The sequence below is a fragment of the Dermochelys coriacea genome, chromosome 1 (genome assembly GCF_009764565.3).
Source record: "Dermochelys coriacea isolate rDerCor1 chromosome 1, rDerCor1.pri.v4, whole genome shotgun sequence".
Taxonomy (NCBI): domain Eukaryota; kingdom Metazoa; phylum Chordata; order Testudines; family Dermochelyidae; genus Dermochelys; species Dermochelys coriacea.
In genome coordinates, this window is record NC_050068.2 from 240,677,034 (window position 1) to 240,695,913 (window position 18,880).

The 18,880-nt window shown below is 44.2% G+C and overlaps 1 protein-coding gene across 11 annotated transcripts in view; it reads left to right on the top strand.

The window, feature by feature from the left end:
• Window positions 1-18,880, top strand: part of MICAL3 (microtubule associated monooxygenase, calponin and LIM domain containing 3) — a 255,799-nt gene that overhangs the window by 130,200 nt on the left and 106,719 nt on the right. For 4 of the 11 annotated variants that reach the window (XM_038403871.2, XM_043517556.1, XM_043517571.1 and 1 more), the window contains exons 15-17: window positions 574-636; window positions 1,498-1,671; window positions 2,860-2,952. In XM_038403871.2, coding sequence (XP_038259799.2) covers window positions 574-636; window positions 1,498-1,671; window positions 2,860-2,952 — 330 coding nt within the window. Of the gene's footprint in view, window positions 1-573; window positions 637-1,497; window positions 1,672-2,859; window positions 2,953-13,440; window positions 13,555-16,637; window positions 16,746-18,880 lie in introns of all 11 variants that reach the window. The other 7 variants (XM_043517580.1, XM_043517583.1, XM_043517602.1 and 4 more) reach the window with 2 other exon arrangements.

The window sequence follows — 18,880 nt, forward strand, 5'->3', positions numbered from 1 at the left end:
CTTGAGAACACTAAAATTTGGCAGGCTGACAGCCAAATAAGCGCTAAGAAGCGTGCGTGAGTGCGTGAGAGAGACAGTAAAGTGGTTATAGACTTGTTGGCATTGTACATCTCATTGTACATGAGCCCTTTAATTGCAGCACTAAATTCAGAATGGGTGCCTTCACATAATGAAACACTATATTCTTAACATTACAGTATTACTCAGGGACTTTGGGTTGGGGAGAAGGGTGAAAATTAGAAAGTATGATTATTCTAGTGATAGGAGGAGGGTTATTCTGTTCAGTTGGCTTAGGTCCAAAGTATTTTTTGTACTGTGAAATACTTGCTGTTTCTCCTGTTGACTCATTGAAAAGCTCCAAGAATGATAAGCTGTATTTCAGATAAGAAGGCTTGGCTCCCTAAATGAGGATCAAAGACTGCGGGGAACCACCTTTCCTACAGATGGGAAATGAGCATAGAGAATCCACCAGCAATAATTCGAACACTTTCGTGTAATGCACTGATGGGATTCATCATGAGCCAGAGAGTTAAAAAAAACAAAACACCCTATCTAGTTTTCCTCCCATTGCAGGATAAAAAGGAGAAGGAACTGGATGGTGCAGGAAAGAGGAGAAAAACCAGCCAGTCAGAGGACGTAAGTATTTTATACTAGGGAAAATGCCTGGAGGAAAGAGCGTGTAATACATTCCCAATTTCCACGCCCAACTCCTTGCATTTTTAGGAGGTTCCTTTCTTCATGCTCTTTCCCTGGATGTTCCCTCTTCTCCCCAGATATTCCACTCAAACAGAACCTTATGTGAGATTTTTTTTTTTATTATTTTTTAAGATTGAAATCAGTTCCTGCTCAGAGCTTATGCTTTGTGTCATGTACTGAGCCAGCTACATCAGATACTTACTAAATAAATAAGTTTGCAATGTGCTAATGTTGTCAGAAAACCCCTTTCATCCTGCTTTCTTGAAACACCCACTAATCATTTTGGTTGGGGTGTTGAGGGGTAGCAATGTTAGATGCTAAGCTGGTATGGGGGTGTCAGCAATTCCACCCGGGTAAAAGGTAGAACTTGGATTTGCATGGGTATGAAGCTGGCTGCAGAGTCAGTGTATAAGGCACATGTACTATGTCATGCATGGCACACCTACAGTTAAGAGTGTGTGTGTGTTCAGATAGGAACTGCTGAGCTGAGGGGCTGCCACCTGGGGTTCTCACTGTGTGCTTGAAGCAGCTCATTGTCTTATGTTCACAGGCCCATGAGACCTTCTCAACTGTGGATCTCCTCAGTGGTACAGTGTAGCAATGAAATATGAAGCAAGAGGGTGCAGGTAGATGGAGAGGAATTTGGTGAGCAGAAGGGCTGACTAGAAGAAAGAACATGAGCTTGGAAGTGTGGGTTAATGGATTTGGATTCTGCACTGTTGAATTGCAGAAGTCCTTCTTTAAAGGAAAAGACCCATTTGGAAAGTTTCCATTTAATCTTTAGTTTATACTGGTTATTAGGAGGAAGCCCCCCGAAGCTATAGGGAGGAGAGGCCCACACTTGTGAGCGCCCTGACGGAGAGGAGAATTGATGCTGCCATCGGGAACCAGAACAAGGTGAAGTCCATGGCAACCCAGCTTCTGGCCAAATTTGAGGAGAATGCACCAGTGCAGTCCACAGGCTTACGGAGACAGGTAGGAGAAGGTTTATACCTTTATATCCTTGGGCCTACTCCAACAAGTTCTCACCCAAATTTGGGTAGTAGAACCCTTTTGTTTTGAAGAAGGTGAGGAATATCACAGGGGCTCGAACAGTAAAATGATGCACTCTTCAAGACTGAACTCTGGTTTTGCACTTTCACCCAGAGTACACTCTTGTAATTGAGAGTAAAGGCTAGATGGAAGAGGAAGACTCCAAGAGATTTAGAGGCAGATTTCTAAGGGTATTTAGGCACCTAAAGATGCAGACAGGCACCTAATGGGATTTTCGTAAACACCTAAATGCCCATCTCCCATTGATTTCAATGTGAGAGAGTTGCTTTTGAAAATACAGTAGGTGCCTGTTGCATCTTTAAAGCCTAAGTATCTTCAAAAATCTGGCCTTCATGCTAACTTAATCCATGTAAGTGAGGGCCAGATTGGGGCTATAGTGTTTATGAATTGGAACAAGAACACATCCTGTTGTGCTATTATTCTGTCTTAGAGGTTGAGAAGAGTTTTCAGTAGGGAATGGTTTGTTGGATTCCCAGTTCCAGAAAGACAGCACTGCTTTGTATTATAAAACCACCCCATCTCCATATATACACCATTTTCCATGCTGCTTTCAACTAGAAGAGAATGAGATTGGAGGAACTGAGCCTTTTCCCAGTGAATTCTGTAATAATTGTTCCTTGCATTGTTTCCTGCTAGGCTATAGAATGGAGATTCCCCATGGTCATTGCTCTTAAACCATGCCACCCAGTGCTTTTTGCTTGGGAAAACCTGGACCTGATCAACTGGGAGTTGCCATTACAGCCAGACTTCCTGTTTCATTCCCTGTGATGCTTTCTGCTTGGATATAGGATAGAGCTGTTTAAGTGGTGGCCTTTACTTTGCTCTTCCCCAGTTAGATAACGTTTCCTTTGTCACTGTACTGAACAGAAGAAACACTGAAAACCTGGGGGGAGATGCTACAAAAATCTTAATATGTCCCATTTTTATTTTGCTTGATTTTTCTTTAAATTTTACTTGATAATTAATTCTTCCCCACCCCATTTTTTCTTCCAAATGTCTGTCTGTCTGATGTCCCCCCACTCCTTTGTTGCTTTCTTTGAGTGCCTTTCGGTATTTTATTTTGTTCCTCCGGGATCCCATCCTGCTTTCCCTATGACCTACGTGTAACAGACTGTCCTGCCTTATCAGGAACGTGTTCACAACCAGCTATCCTGCAGACAGCGAGAGCAAGGCCGCCTTGCTCCCATGCCTCAGTGGAAACAGGTAAACCAATAAAATGAATGTGGTATAACATCCACACAAGATCTCACCTACCCAGTGCTTCCTTTCTTTACTGACCCTTCTTTGGCACCACAGTGCAAAGTTCTTTGTTTTAAAATACTGAAGAATAGTGAGTGAGGTTGAGGTCTCTCTCTAGGAGTGGCTTAATGTTTTAAGAGGTGTTGGTCATAATTTATCTCTCCACTTCACCACCATCCATTTCAACTTATTTGCTCAGGCCTTCAAAGGATGTTTTAGCAGGAATTTTTCCTTCAAATGCAGCCTGGTATGGACTTCCAAAGTAGAATACTGCCTACGTGAAATAGGAGCAGTGACTCAAACATGTCTGAGTAGCCATTTAAAAAATATATATATACCCAAGTGATTCTATCAGCAACTGGAGTTGAGTGAATCAAACCTATGCGACCACTGGAGTTCTTCCTTAGCAGCAGGGAGTAAAATTTGCTACCTGATGATTTCTCTTCTGAGTATACAGACTTGCTATTCCTACAGTGCATTTTATCTGCTTTGCAGTTTCAGGAGACCTCAGTCTGTGGTGGGGTTTGTTGGTCTTCCCAGTGATATTGCATCCAGATCTGAAAAGAGTCTTAATTCTCAAACAATGCATAGAAACGGTAATAAGCCAGTGTTCCTGGCCTCCCTTCCATCTCCAGAGCATGGCAGACTTCTGTCTTACTGAGAATTTGAAAAAACTTTGGACTTTCAGTCACAGAGTGGGTCACAAGAGGAAGCTTGGATACTTGGAAAAGAAAAATCACCAGATATCAAATTCTGCCTCCTCTCTTATGTAACCTGGCTCGCTATCCTTGTAGTGGGGGTTTTTACAGCAGTGAAATCCAAAGGATAGTCTTTTACAATTCCTTACTTGCAAACAGGCAGAGTTACTCATTGCACTGACTGTAGTTCCCCTGTTTTCCAGTAAAAGTGGCCTCATTGCCTCTGTGAGGGTAGTCATAAAAGTGTGGTTTTGATAGCAGTGCTCAGAGAAAGGGATTTACCTCGGTCTGTTTCTAGTCACAATGTAATGAAAACGCACTTATGAGATAGGAGGAAGAAGAGAACACCGGTTTGGCTCACTTCCTCCAAGTCTGTGGATTCATGGTGAACTCTATTAAAAAAAAAAATAAGAACAAAAATAAAAGCTTACCCCCAACTCAAATAATCCAGCATTTTGGAGTCGTGTACCATGGTCAAAACCACACTGCGCCAGGCTTCTCTTCAAAGAAGGAGAACCAAATAAAGGATATTATACACTATGGGAAAGTCTGCAAAGAGCCTTTACCGGCATGTCTGCACTTACCTCCAGAGCGATCAATCCAGTGGGGTTTGATTTATCACATATAGTGATGGTGTGATAAATCAACCGCCGAGCACTCTCCTGTCAACTCCGATATTCCAGAGCAAGAAGCATAGGTGGAGTTGTTGGTGGAGCATCAGCAATTGACCTACCGCAGTGAAGACAATGCGGTAAGTAGATCTAAGTACGTCAACTTCAGCTACATTATTCATGTAGCTGGAGTTGCGTAACTTAGATCGATTTTCTCCCCGCCACCCCCCCTCCCCCAACCCCAGTGTAGACCAGGCCTATCTTTCACAGTGTTAGTAAGCCTGGTCAGTGTGCTGGTATGTAGAGATCTCCTGACTCTGTGCTTGCTTCCATGATTCCTGCTATCCTTCCCTCAAAAGGTCACGTTCACCTCCACTGAAAAAAGAGCTCTCATTTTTTAAGGCCTCTCTTTTTTCTAGTTCTGTGGTCAACCGAGAGCAGTTTCAGACCCCTAGTGAGGTAATTGGACAGGATCATCATTAGTATGGATTCCAGCCTTTGGGAATCTTTCGCATAACCTGATACAGGAGAGAGAGTCTCAGGAAGAAGTGAAGAAGAGCATAAACTGCGTACAACTCCATGCCAGGAGATTAGCCTTGTTGTGTTACACAATCAAATAAAGCTGGGTCCGAATTGCGCCATTTGCCTCTCTCAAGAGAGGAAGGTGAAGATTTGTGTTTTAGCACTTGAATGAGATTCTGAGTCCCTACAACCCTAAGGCACTTTCCCTGCCTTCTGAATTTTAACCACCAAGACTCTGGATTTTACCCTTTATACAGGGAAGGATAAGTGAGGTCTGATCATACTGAGAGATTCAGATAAGAGTGGCTTATCCTTACCTTGGTTTTTTTGTGGCTGAGCAGGGGAGGCCACACTGCCTTTGCTTCCTGATTTTCTCCTCACCAGACAGGCGGGGATTCTGAGTGAGGCAAGTGAGAAAGCCTTAGTGAGAGTGAGTCTGCACTAGGGAATTAAAAAAACCAAACCAAATAAAAACCATGGTTACCATTTGTGCAGCTGAACTGATGTTGGTGCCGATGGTAGCCCAGGGGTAAGCTGTAATGTAGTGCAAGTCTTTGGCTGGACCTGTTTTTGCCGTTGACTATTAAAACTGTTTTTCAATAGGTTTAAGTAATGTAGTAGTAGTCAGAGTGTGGTCTAACAAAACTAACTAGTGTAGACACTGCCCCTGAGGCCCCTCCTGGATTAGGTGCTCAACTTTTGCTGGCCTTTTCTTGGATAGTCTTCATAGTGTCCTGGTGGGAAGATTCAGCTTTTGTGTTGGATTTTGTTGTGTTTTCAATGCTGGGTAATTGAGGTAGAGAGGGACAACAGGAACGTGGCAAAATCTTCAGGGCATACCTAGGTCAAAGAGCATATCTCTTCAGTGTCTACTCCAGAAGTTGGGGACAGAGGGAATGACTGGCCTGGAAAGCAAAGTGACTCAGTTGCCTGTTTGAGTGCCAATAGCCCGTGGACTGCTTTTGCAGGAGAGTTCTCTCTGGGGTGACTTGGGAGATCAAAGAGCAGCTGTTGGCACTCTGCAGTCAGCTGCTGTGGTGGCTGAGGCATTGGCCATCAGGAGGCCAGCTGGATCCCTCCATGATGTTCAGTAGCCATCTTGCAGAAGTTTTTGTTGTAGGAGGCTGTCTTTGAAACAGCACTTGGACCTGCTGCTGAGATATCCTGCTGCAGGTAGAGTGGAACAGCAAGAGCAGGTAGCTGACAGATGGTTACACTAGTGCTGGAGCTGCGCTCTGGGGCATTGCTGGGAACTCCAGCTGAGGTGCTATTTCCTCTGCCACAGGTTCCATACTGAGGTTGAGGCCAAGTTTCCAGCAGCTGATGCTAGAGCTGCTATTTTGAATAATGCTTCTGCTGATGGGCTTCTTAGAGGAGACTGTGCTTCCCAGAAGGAGCTGCTTATGGATATAGAAGAGGCAGAATTTTTCATGTGGCACTGTTGCAGAGGGGCTCACACATGGCATCTCTTTGTGCTTGACTCTGCCTGAGATACACTGAATGGCAGATGTGCCTTTCTGTGAAGAGGGGAAAAATCTGAGGGCAAAGTAGGATTCTTGTAACTGAGGGAAAATGGGTGATCTAGTGCCCTTACTAATAGGCAGAGTAAACTGAAGAATCTTCCAGAATAGTGAACCAATCCCCATCTCACTTACTGGCAGGTCTGGTCCTGCATCCTGAAATTACAAGGCAGAGGAAAACCTACTGCAGGAACAGTGGAAGTGGATGCAAGAGAGAAAACCAGGCAATAGGAGATGATCTGAATCGTTGATAGAAAAGCTGCATCTTCCCCGGGCTGTGGCCTACTGATGTCTTTCAGGGGGACCACATTAGCAGTACTCGTACTGCAGCGTAAGGCGAGAATTCTGCTCTGCTCTGTGGTTGACAGACCTTGTTGGCCAGCATTGTCAACCAGGTTGAGATGCATGATGTTTCTTTGTTAGAAAAAAGACAGAACCCTGAGGAAGAGGGGAGTTCTGGCCAAGGCTGTTCTGAAGAAAATTTTATTTTTCTTTGTTACTGTGTCTTGATAGTTATAAAGGATGAACTCCATACATGATCAGACCCTCCTCCTTACCCCTTCCTGTGGCATTAGTGACACATTAATTACTAGTAGCAGAGCTGGTGGTGTTGCCATATGATTTGATTGCCATGACTTGATTTAGTGTGTCTAACACTTACAGGCAAATTTCAATAGAAATGTGTCTTTTTCCCTTTCCAAGCCATCTTTGCCTTTGTATACGCAGAAATGCATCCTGCTGGAGGACTGGACGCATTCCTATTCCACTTTATGGATTCTGTCTGATGCCATTGTGTGATTATTTTGCTACTTAGCAGGGGACTCGTATACAACCTTTCCCTCCAGACGTCAAAATTCACAAGTTAGATGTTACTGATACTTTTTTGGGCAGGGCCCCTATTTTGGATGTACTTGGGAAGGTAGCCACAAGGAAGGTGGGAAACTAGGAGATCTAAAAAGGGGTACATAGGGAGAACACATATAAAATAAGAATGTGCTCTGTCATGTAAAACCAAGGTGAAAAACGGTATTTTTTAAAAAAAATTAGTATGAAATGAAGCGCACCAGAGAAATGAAGGAAAGAGACATGCATTTATGTCATGTTCAGATTAGCCAATTTACTTCTACATCTTAATTCCGGCACTTCACTGTATTGTTTTCTGATTGGCACCCCAGACCTTTTATTAATTTATGTGAGGGCGGGGGGAGTTGAAGATGAGAGCAGAATGTTGTTACTGATAGAACTTGAATTGTGTTGCTGCTGAACATTGGGCATATGTAATTAGGCGAACAGGATGGATATTGTTAAGCATTCCATGGCAGTCTGGAGAAAAGGAGATGATCTCTGCTTTATAGAGCACAGTTGTACACTTCTTTGCAGCCTCACCACTAGGTGGTGGTGAGGCTGTAAAGCAAAGATATTGATTATTGACAGTGAATAGCACGTTTAGTGGCTGCCCTTAGAAGCATCTGCCAGACTGACCTTTGATAACTACAGGTCTTGAATCTCAGTGGAAGGCTTAAAGCTGTCTGCTCCAGAACAAATAGTGGCTCTAGGTCGGGGTGGGCAAACTACGGCCTGTGGGCCGGATCTGGCCCGCCAGCTGTTTTAATCTGGCCCTCAAGCTCATTCTGGGGAGCAGAGTCTGGGACTTGCCCCACTCTGGCGCTCCAGCTGGGGAGCAGGGTTGGGGGCCACTTTGGACAGCTCCTGGAATGTCCCCCCTCTGGCTCCTACATGTTGGGGCAACCAGGGGGCTCTGCTTCACACACTGCCCCTGCTCCAAGCGCCGTCCGTGCAGCTCCCATTGACCGGAAGCAGCAGAGACGTCTGGCCTCACCTCTGCATAAGAGCCGGGATGGGAGATATGTCACTGCTTCCGGGAGCCACTTGAGATAAGTGCTGCCCAGAGCCTGCACCCCTGAGCCACCCCACTGCACCCCTACCCCAGCACTGCTCCCCCTCCCACCCTCCGAACCCCTCAGTCCCAGCTCAGAGCACCTCCTGTACCCCAAACCCCTCATTCCCAGCCCCTCCCCCACCCCTAGCCGGAGCCCTCACCCTCAACCCATGCCCCAGCTCCTGACTCCCTTCCTGCCCTCTGAACCCCTTGGTCCCAGCCCAGAGCACCCTCCTACACCCCATGCCTCCAGATGGAGCCTGCACCCCACTCCCCCTGCCCCAGCTCAGAACCACCTCCCGCAACCTGAACTCCTCATTTCTGGCCCCACCCCAGAGCCCTCACCCCACCCTAATTTCGTGAGCATTCATGGCCCGCCATACAATTTCTATACGCAGATGTGGCCTTCGGGCCAAAAAGTTTGCCCACCCCCGCACTAGGTTATTTGAGAGAGGTGGGGTTGGGGATCAGGGTCCCGCAGAAGATGCACTTCTGAGACTGCGCCCTGCCTTGCCAAAGACCATTGTAATGTTCCATTTAGTTTTATTATTATTATTATTTATTATTACTCTTTCTTTTTCCCCCCGGTTTTAAATAAAGCTGAGAAATAAGGAGCGTTCAAGAACCTGCCCTAAAAAAGTGATCACGCTCTCTCCTTCCTCTTCTCCACCTTCCTCTCCAGGGTATCCCAGCCAGCAGGTGATTCACTCTGCATGCTCTCTCCTGCTCTCTCCTCTTCCTTCCTGTTTGCACAGGTCACTAAATCAATGACTAAATGTCTCCGCTGTTTATAAATTTTCTTTACCCACATGGGTGGGCCTTCTTGGACCTCCTAGGTTAGTAGCACAACTAGACACTGAATATAGCGTATCAAAAATCTATCCTAATACTAATTTTTTGGCACAATAGAGATTTTGGGCATTTTAGTTTAGGCTTGTTTTTTCTATAGCGGTCATTTCCAATTTTGTGTTGCAGAGGAGAGTTTTAAAATGCAAAATGTTAGGGCCAGATTCTGCCTTTAAATGCATATCCACAACTCCCATTGCAGTCATGAGATATGTATGCTCATGTCTGAGGGAAGAATCCGACCCATTATTACCCTTGGGTTGTTCACCATTCCTAGGCAGTTTCTCCAAAAGAGAGGCTTGTCTGGCTGGAGCAGGATGGGGAATGAAGTTGGGTAGTCATCTCCCTGTATTTGAGGCTGCCGCTTTCCTGCCCTTCTAGTAATCCTCTCTCCATCCCCATTCCTCATTTAAAACTCATTTCCCTCCTGGGCCTTGGGAGCCTTTTTCTGGGGCTCTTGTATGAGGTACTTTTGTGATTGTTAAAGTGGCAGGCATTTTTGCAGCTTACTCCTCTCCTGCTCCTTCCAGCAGCTTGAGTTTAATGTGTCTGAATACGCATTTGTAGTACAGATAGAGCAGTTACACTTACACTGGGTACAGATTATAAAAACTGCACCTCAAAGAACAGACACATGGATTTGTTGGCCTTCTGGTTAAATATATCTAAAAATGTTGAGACACATTTTGTCCTTTGTCAGCTCATATATGGATAGTACTACTTTGAGTTGTATATATTTTTTTTTAAGTCTCCTCCCTTTCCTAATGTGAGGAGCATATGGATTCAACTCCGTGACTCTCTAACATTGATGGGAATCGTAAAGCTAAATTCTGAAAATCTGTTTCTGTGGGTCAGCTTAATTCCCTTGTACACCTGAAAATTGAGAGAAGACTTGCGTTTTGTGTGCTGCAGCAATTAGACATAGCAGAATGAGCAAAGGGCAGATATTTAAGCCTTAACTGTGACTTTTCATGACCACTATGATCTGTTTCAGTGTAGCAGCTGTGTTAGTCTGTATTCGCAAAAAGAAAAGGAGTACTTGTGGCACCTTAGAGACTAACAAATTTATTTGAGCATAAGCTTTTGTGAGCTACAGCTCATTTCATCGGATCCTTATCAGATCCTTAGCATAATAGTGACATGTAGCACTTGCAGAGCACTCTGATTCTCAAAGCACTTTAAAGGCATTATCTGATCATCTGTGAGATAGGCAAGTATTACCTCCATCTTACAGATGGGGAAACTGAGACAGAGAGGTGGTGACTTGCTTAGTCCATGGACAGTCGTTTTCTAAGTATGGAAATTGTCTCCCAGTGCTATGCATAGTCCGTACCTTTCTGAATAAAACACCGAGTCTTTCAGTCTTAAGTCTTCTCTACTCCTCACCTCCTCCAAATGTCTGGTCCCTCCTATGTGGCTTGCTCATTTAAGCCTTGACAGCTGGCTACTGCTGGAACCAACTAAGGATTTACCACCTTCTCCCTTCCATTCTCTAGGAGCCATTTTTTAAATACATCTCTTTGCTCAAGCAAAATTGGAAAACTCTCTCTGCTTCCTCCCTTTGGTCTGAGTGCGGTTTACCCCTTGTTATAGGATAAAGCAGATATGAATACCCAATTTGGGGATTCGGTTTTGAGGGCAATAGCTTTCACTCAAAATATCTTCTCTTCCTGAGGTTGTCTTGGCCCCTGCAATGCTTTTTGTTTCACTCTAGCCTGTATCCTTCTTAATCTGCTACCTTTTGAAAACTCTCTCTCTACGCTTCTAACACATTAATTCTGCCACCTCTCCTTTTAAACTTTCCATCTGATCTAATATCACTGTGTGTGAGATGTATTGAGTGTTCCTATTATCTTCCCCATGGTAATGCCAGTTCTTTGGGTAGTAATGTATACTTGTTAATTGACCTAATATCCTAATATAGACCTGATTCACCCCCCACGCTTCTTCTCTAAAGATCTAAGTGGTTGATGGGACAGTTTTAAAAATTCTAGTTCTTAACACCACAGTGTCCCTGCATGATGGTCTCTTTTCTGCCTGCATTGTAGGATAAATCAAATGGAACATGTCCAGAGTGAGAACTTGGTTTGTGGTTGTTTTAAAGCTCATCCTTTATTGCCCACAGACAAACAGGGAGCCTGGTGCTGACCCTCCTGGGGAGCAGAGTCCCAGACAGGAAAGGGTAAAAGCATGAGCAAATGGCATGGATGGTGATGACACATGCAGTGGTGGGGTGTGTGCAATATTCAAGGGCAGTGTTGTGTGGGGAGGGGGAAGCACAGTTATCTCTGGAATGCTATTAACACACTGGAGCTGCTGAAAGTATTAGGAATGATTATTTTTGTAGGGTGTTTGCATAAATACTTGCTTAACAAGCATTCACCGACGCTGACTATTTGCTCTTTGCTTTTTTTTTTTTTTTGCTGTAGATCAGCTCTAGCTCCCCCCATTCTTCTCTCTCTCTCTCTCTCTCTCTCTCTCACTCACCTCTTTTTAATAAAGTATGCTGTGGCTGTCACAGAATAGGAAGGGTTACGTTTTGGGTCCACTCACCAGCACTGGTTGCATTGTTTCCATCCCTGCTTTCTGATTCATTAAACAGCTGGCATTTCAATCTGCCTTCTGAATGCCAGGTTACAGGGGGTGGGGGGCTTTACTGCAGAGAATAGGAAGCCTTCTTCCTAATGAAACGTTCTGCTGTCAATGGGAAGGGTGAAAGGAGGTTTAAAGTATGTGAGGAAGGGGGACTACACCGTTGAAAGATCTGGGTTCAGATTAACCAATTGATAAATTGATAAGCTATATAATAACTGGGAGTCAGCAGCAAACTGCCATGACTTCCAAAGTACGTCCCTTTCAGCAGTCTCGCGCACCTGTCAGGTGGGTAGCATGGTTTTGGATTGCCAGCGGAAGCTTAACAAGCTTGTCTACAGCAACACAGAAACCCCCAGTTTTGTAACAGGCTCTAGTTTTACTTCTGATAAAATGGTATAGTAAGAGGGAGTGAATTGGGCTGACAAGCTGCTTAAAATAGAAGAGGAGTGAGACTGGTTAATGTGTTTAAATAGGAAAAGAGCACAATCGGTAACTGGCTGTGAGCACAGTTGTGTGCTCTCTTGTCATAGCTGTAGGCAGCGTAGTTGTAGCTGTGTGGGTCCCAGGATATTAGAGAGACAAGGTGGATGAGGTAATGTCTTTTATTGGTCTCAAAAGCTTGTCTCACCAACAGAAGTTGGTCCAATAAAAGATATTACCTCACCCACCTTGTCTGCCTGTTGTCATAGTGCGTTTCATCTGGCAGACAACATAGTCATCTGTTTGGGATTATCTCAACAGCCTGAGCCTTCTGTAGGTAGCATACAGATGTTTATACTTCCCATTCAGTTCATTCCCCCAAGCAAAGTAACTTACCGGAACTGCATGATACTCTGAGTTACTGCCCCATCCACCTAGATAGAAGTACATACATGTGGATGTGTTGGCCATCCCTAGTGGGTATTTTTCAGTATCACAAGAGCTCACTGTACAACTGATTAGCAAGATCAGTTCAAGCAGTGCCAGGGACTAGAATAGCCAGGGGGGTGGCATGTGAGAGTTGCAGCCTGTGTCCACAGCTGTGTTGGAGGATGAACAGTAGGAGGGGTTAGTGTAGTAGAGGTGCAGGGGCAAGAGTGGGAAGCTTGCATAATGCTTTGCATTATACCTGACTCTAGCCAGTGCTGCTGAGTCCCTTTTTGTTTTCATAAGCCCTACATTCACCTAACTTTCTATATCCCAGTATTTTAAAGGCGCCTAGGAGGGCATTGCTGGGAGCTTAGCTCATCCTCTCCCAGAACTGGACTGTGCTACCCCAAAATGAGTGTTTCTGTGCACAAAGTGTGAGGAGAACAAACAGCCGTGTCTAGGTCTGGAAATCTGAGTAAAGAAAATCCTTTAAACAAAAGAACTGGGGTGAGGTAAGCACCAACGACAGAACTGCTACAGGATCATAGCCAGGCCTATTGGTTCGTGGTGAACTTACCTTAGATGGGAATGCCGGACAGAAGCTGTGCAGTGGATTGGTTTTGTCTGCAGACAGTGAGTTGTGAATGACTGTCTAATTCAGCTGTTCCTCCCTAGCTTCGAGAGGCTGAATCCAGAGCTTTGCTAGTGCAGAATTGCAGTACGTGTTGGGTCTCAATTGGAAGGGAGGAAGGAGTCTTCATCTGGGACACCTTCTTGCTTTGCTCTTCTGTTTGTGGGCTTTCATGCCTTTTGCCTGGCATTGGCCTTGTCGTGAGCTTTGCTTCTGTTCCTTTTTGGGGTTGTTTTTGTCCTCTCTTTGTTTATTTCCTCCCCTATTCCTTATCCCACAGAGATCTCCTCAGTTTTTTTCTGGTGACCAAGTGCCTGAGCAAGCACTGAATGTTGAGCAGAGGGCATGCCAACTGGCTGCCCTCCTGGAGCCGAGGCTGACCATCAGGCATCAGGTGACTACTGCCTGCTCTGGCAGTCTGTATCTGTTTGTAAGAGAACGGGGTAAGGGGTGACGGCTAGGGTCAGTGGGATAGAAGCGTGCACTGACTGTTACTTTACACCACCACATTAAAGACACCATAATCAGCTCTTGTTTTGAACAATTTTTTACTCCACTTCTTTCCCTGCCAATTCTTCTCTCTTCTTACTTATTGAAGATGCATAGCATGTGCAGTTTCATAAAGTAAAATACAATTGACAAGGATGGTCAATGCCCAAGCTTCAGGGCATATGCTGGTCACTAGCTCGGCTCAAGTCATGCAATGGCCCTCTGCTAGTACAGAGAGAATTTCTGGAACGCGCCATCCACTTGCTTTTGGGGGTGGGAACATTCACATTTCCTTTTTCAGGCACTAATCCATGGCCCTTCAGGGAACCATTTTGTATCTGTGCTTCTAGTAGTACAGTTTCCAGCAGTAAAAATGGCAGCTTGTGCAGTTTCTCTCTGCTTCTACCACAAACTTTTAAAGTTGTATTTCTCCTCTCACCCACCTGTCTTCTCTGACCTGTGGGATCCTGCCACTTTGGACAGTAGCTTCTCTGGTCTCCAGCCTCCCCGCATACATACCACCTTCCCAACAACAGTGCATACACAGTCACACCTGGGAGGTCTTCACCAATACTTTTTAGCAGGTAGGAAGATTTTTGGGGGCAAATGCCATCTACTTCTGCAGAATCTAGGCTTTCTTTTTTAATCCATTTTCTAGTATCTATGGATGTGAACTAACTTCCCAAACATGAGCTGAGTATAAGATGATCCAGTGGTGTCGTCTTAGGCCTATAAACCGCTCCAGGGCTTCTGCTGCTGGTCACATCTTTCCCAAGCTGCTTCAGAGTGAAATTTGCAAGAATCAGGTGAATTTCAGACTGCTGCTCCTTGGGGAAGCTGTAATCAGCAGCCGAAGCAACCACTGCAGAGGAAGATTCAAACTGAGGCTGGGACAGTTGGAAATCTTGCAGCAGCAGCCATGGAAAACTGGGGGAGAGGGAACATTCCGATTTATTACACCTACTACCTGAAGGTTGATATAGCAGAAGATGCCAAGCACGATCTGAGAACAGCATCCTCACTTGGATTTCAGCAGCTGAAGTTGAATGGCATATAGGTGAAAACATACCTATCGTATCTTTTGTATTGGTTTGTGGCCAGCAGGTTTAACCCTCTGGCTGTTAGGTGTCTGATATTGTTTTTAAGCACTTGGTGGGTGGAAGAGATGAATGGGATTCGTCCCATATTTCTCTTTCCTATTAATACTGTGTGTGTGTGTGTGTGTGTGTGTGTGTGTGTGTGTGTGTGTGTGTGTGTGTTTGTTTGTTTGTTTTTTTTTTTGGTCTGGGGATGTAGAAGAAAGGAGGAGGAAGAAGCGCAGAGCATAATGTAGGGAAAGAGATAAGGGATAAGGTGGAGAGAAGGGGAAACAGACATTGAACCTGTGCACCATGATGTAGTATATTAAGAAAAGAAAAAGGGAAGACAGGAGAGAAGGTATAAGAAAAACAAGAAATTTAATAAATTACACCATTTAAACAGTATTAAATACAAATTGGATGGCTAAGTTAAATTCGGTATAGAGTATCCAAGTAAAAGGGCACAACTGTTCAAATATTTTACATTGCAGGAGTTGGGGAAGCACAGCTATTTTTTCACTCTGCCTAATGGGCTTTGTCCTTAGGCTAATGTGTGTCAGATACGTTTTTCAAACTCTGCATATAAGGGCTAAAAACAGCTATTTTTGTGGGTCACATAAAAATAGCTGTGATTTTTTTTTTCCCCTTTTTCAGAGTGGTGGATTTTTTTTTTTTAAATGTTCAGCTATTTGGAATTTGCAGAACGTTTTCTCACCAGATGATGATGATAAAGAAGCTCACAATTTGTACTAAAATTACTCGACCTCAGTGCTTTTAATTATTGTGTTGTGCATATTTATTTGAGGTGCTTCTTAGCAGCTGGTGCTAATGAACCAGGGAAGGCTGGGTGGGGTGAGAGATGCATGCTGAGATAGTGATTTCTGAGTTGTGCTATGGAGAAGCCGTTTCAGAGGTATATGGATTCTCAGACTGGGAATTCTGCCTGGGCCATATGGTAAGCAAGGACAGAAAAGGAACTAGTGCTCATACTTCACGCTGGTTCTTTCGTTTAAGCTATGTTGGCTCTCAGGGACATGAATATGTTAGCTTCAGCCAGTAGCAAGTGAAGTGAAGTGGGGAGATGCCCCTCTTGGGAGAGTGGGAGAATGTGGCGGGTGTGTGTGTGGGGGTTGATCATTGTGCATGGGTTAGGGGAAGATTACACATGGTTTTCTGCCCTGCACTGTGACCAGTCTCCTGGTTGGAGGACAGAGAATGTTGTCACAGCTCATTACCTTCTGTTTCAGAGCGTTTATCTTCTTGTTTGTTGCCATTTAATATAACATGCACATGGAGGATGAGCAAAGTGATCTGAAATTAAAGCACCTGCTTAGAGTGGATTATAGGATGAAATTCACTCCTAATTCTTTAGTGTAGGCACTTCCATCATAGCAGTGAGGATGCTGCAGGCTGGAGATATGAGGTGGCTTCCTTCTCTCCCCACCCCCAAGAAGGCAAGGTTCTTGGGCCTTTGTAGTTAAAGGCTGGGAAGGGGGTTTCCCCTTCCCCTGAAATACCAAACTACATTGCAAAGCTGTCTGTCTCGTACTCCTGCCTAAGGCTGTAACGCAGATTGCATTTGGACAGAGTAGGAGGAGCACCAGAGATGAGCTTGGGATCTGCATGAATGGTTTATCTGGCTGCATTGCAGGAGACAGTAATGCACAGGATGTGGGGCTTCTGTGTGGGTGGACAACTGCTTCCAAAGTAACACTGAGGGAGGAGAGGAAATGAATTTAAACGGCAATGAAGGGCATTTGGTGCACAGATTCTCTTCAGTTGAGGAAGGGCAGGAGGTAAGGCAGATGGTCACCTGCCTGACTCTACGTAAAGGTTCCTTTGTGATCTTTTTGTTTTGTCTTTTTGTCCATATCCCTTCTTGATTTTCTCAATGTATTTTGTATTTTAGCCAGAGACTGAACCGTCTCGTCGATTCTTTGTTGACCAGTGGGAACGCTCCCTTTGCCTTCGTACTTCCAACCGCCCTTCTTCACCCTCATCTGACTCCCTTCGACAGGTAGCATGGCCTGGGCCTTGCAAGCTGAACTCAGCTGTACCCACTGCCCCACCCATCTTCCACCATGAGAATGTACCACACAAGAGATCTAGGCTTGTGACTCTTCATTGCCTTGATGTGGCTGAATGCAGTGCGCGCACACATTTGCACATGGGAAAAGCCAGAGGCAGCCTGTGGCATATCTTGGTTATTCCAAGCCATACAGCCATTTGGAACAAAACATGCTTAAAGTTAAATGACAAAAATCTGGTGAGTCTGATTTGAGGTCTTAAGTAGCCTCAGATCAGCTTTTCCAATCACTGGAATTCTTCTGGCTGTGGAATAATCTACAGGGGCATAAAAGCTTTTTTCATGATTGTTGCTTACCTTTGAGGGCTTGAGCTAAACTACAGCATGGTTTTTTGTGTGTATATATATTTATGGGGAGAGAGTAGGAATAATGGAGGAAAATCACTTCTGGCTTGCTGAAAAGGTAGTGGAAATTAAAATGGCTGGCATTCATAGTACAAGGAACAGGAATTTGGTTGGTCTCCTAGTGTATAGAGGACATACATCCACGTCACAAAATGCTATATGGTTTGAAAGTTACTGCCCAAGAGAAGCTGGTAAGTGAAATAGCACAGGTTGTTGCAGCTAAAGATTGTCATTGTACCTGGGTTGGTTGATAGCACTCACTGCATGCTAAGCTACTTACAGTACAAATAGAAAGAAAACTCCACTCCCAAATTGTTTACAATCAGGGCTGGTTGAAAATTTTCCATTAAAACTTTTTGGTGGAAAATTGGGGTTTCAACTAAATGGCATTTTTCACAAAAAATGCCTGCTTTCCATGGCACAAAAATTACAACCTGCAACATGTTGATGGGATTTTGACAGAGAAAAGGAAATTTGTCTACCAACAATTTTCAGGTGTTGGGATTTTTGACAAAAAGTCAATTTTCCATTTTGTGGGGGAGGGGAGGGGACCTTCCAGCCAGCTCCACTGACAGTCTAATATTAGGCAACCCCTGTGGTGCATGAGGGTAACCAACAGTAGGAGGGGGAGGGAAGAGGAAGGACATAAGTAACAATGTTTAGACCATACACTTAGTTTAGGCATGTGCATTACCTGAGCTCTGTGTATATTGGGTGGAGTCGAGGCAAGAGTGAAATAGCAGGCAGTGCTACAGGGCAGTACATTATCTTACTTTCTTATAGTAATGAACAGTCATATAATGCAGTGACATATAGATTATGGAGTTATTACTTACTTATCTAATAGATATAAATGGTAGATTGTCTGGCCCTGGCTTTTCCAGGCTCATTCTTTAGGATACCCTCCTAAAACGCTAGGTTTCAAACTCCTTAGTGTTTCCTGATGCTACCATGCTCACAAACATGTGAAGATACAAACATCAGTAAATGGCTGATAATCACAGCTATGGAATCCAAGAACAGACTGTGAAAGTTCATAACTTTTTGTAAAATATTACAGATCATAGAAATAATCTGTGTCATGATTCTGTAAAATCTTTCTTCTCTAATTTTGTGAACACTAAAATTTTCACAAAAAATGTAGAAGGGAAGGGAATCGCTTGGTTTCCATGACAAGAGATGGGGGTCATAAAGATCTGCGTTCCATGGGGACAGCCAGAATCCTCTTGTACTGTGAATTTTTTAACTGTTTTTACACAGGGATACTTCTGAGCATGTAGTATAGAAACCCTGCAGTATAAGTAAAGGAATTTCTGGGTTGCAAAAAGTTAATTGCTTCAGAGTAGTGTATCCCAGGAATGTTGCACTTGTAAGAAGCCAGAGGGCTTAATATGGAAGATTGAATCAGTTCAACATTTACTGATTTCAGAGTAGCAGCCGTGTTAGTCTGTATTCGCAAAAAGAAAAGGAGTACTTGTGGCACCTTAGAGACTAACAAATTTATTTGAGCATAAGCTTTCGTGAGCTACAGTTCACTTCATTGGATGCTTATTCTCAAATAAATTTGTTAGTACTCCTTTTCTTTTTACATTTACTGATGAGATTCCTGCAATGCCCTTTGTTTTAAGTCAGAGAAACATTTTAAAAAAAAAAAACACTCCCTGATCTGAATAAGTGACACTGCCTGGCCTGCTGCTGTATTGAGACACGTATGTGGTGCT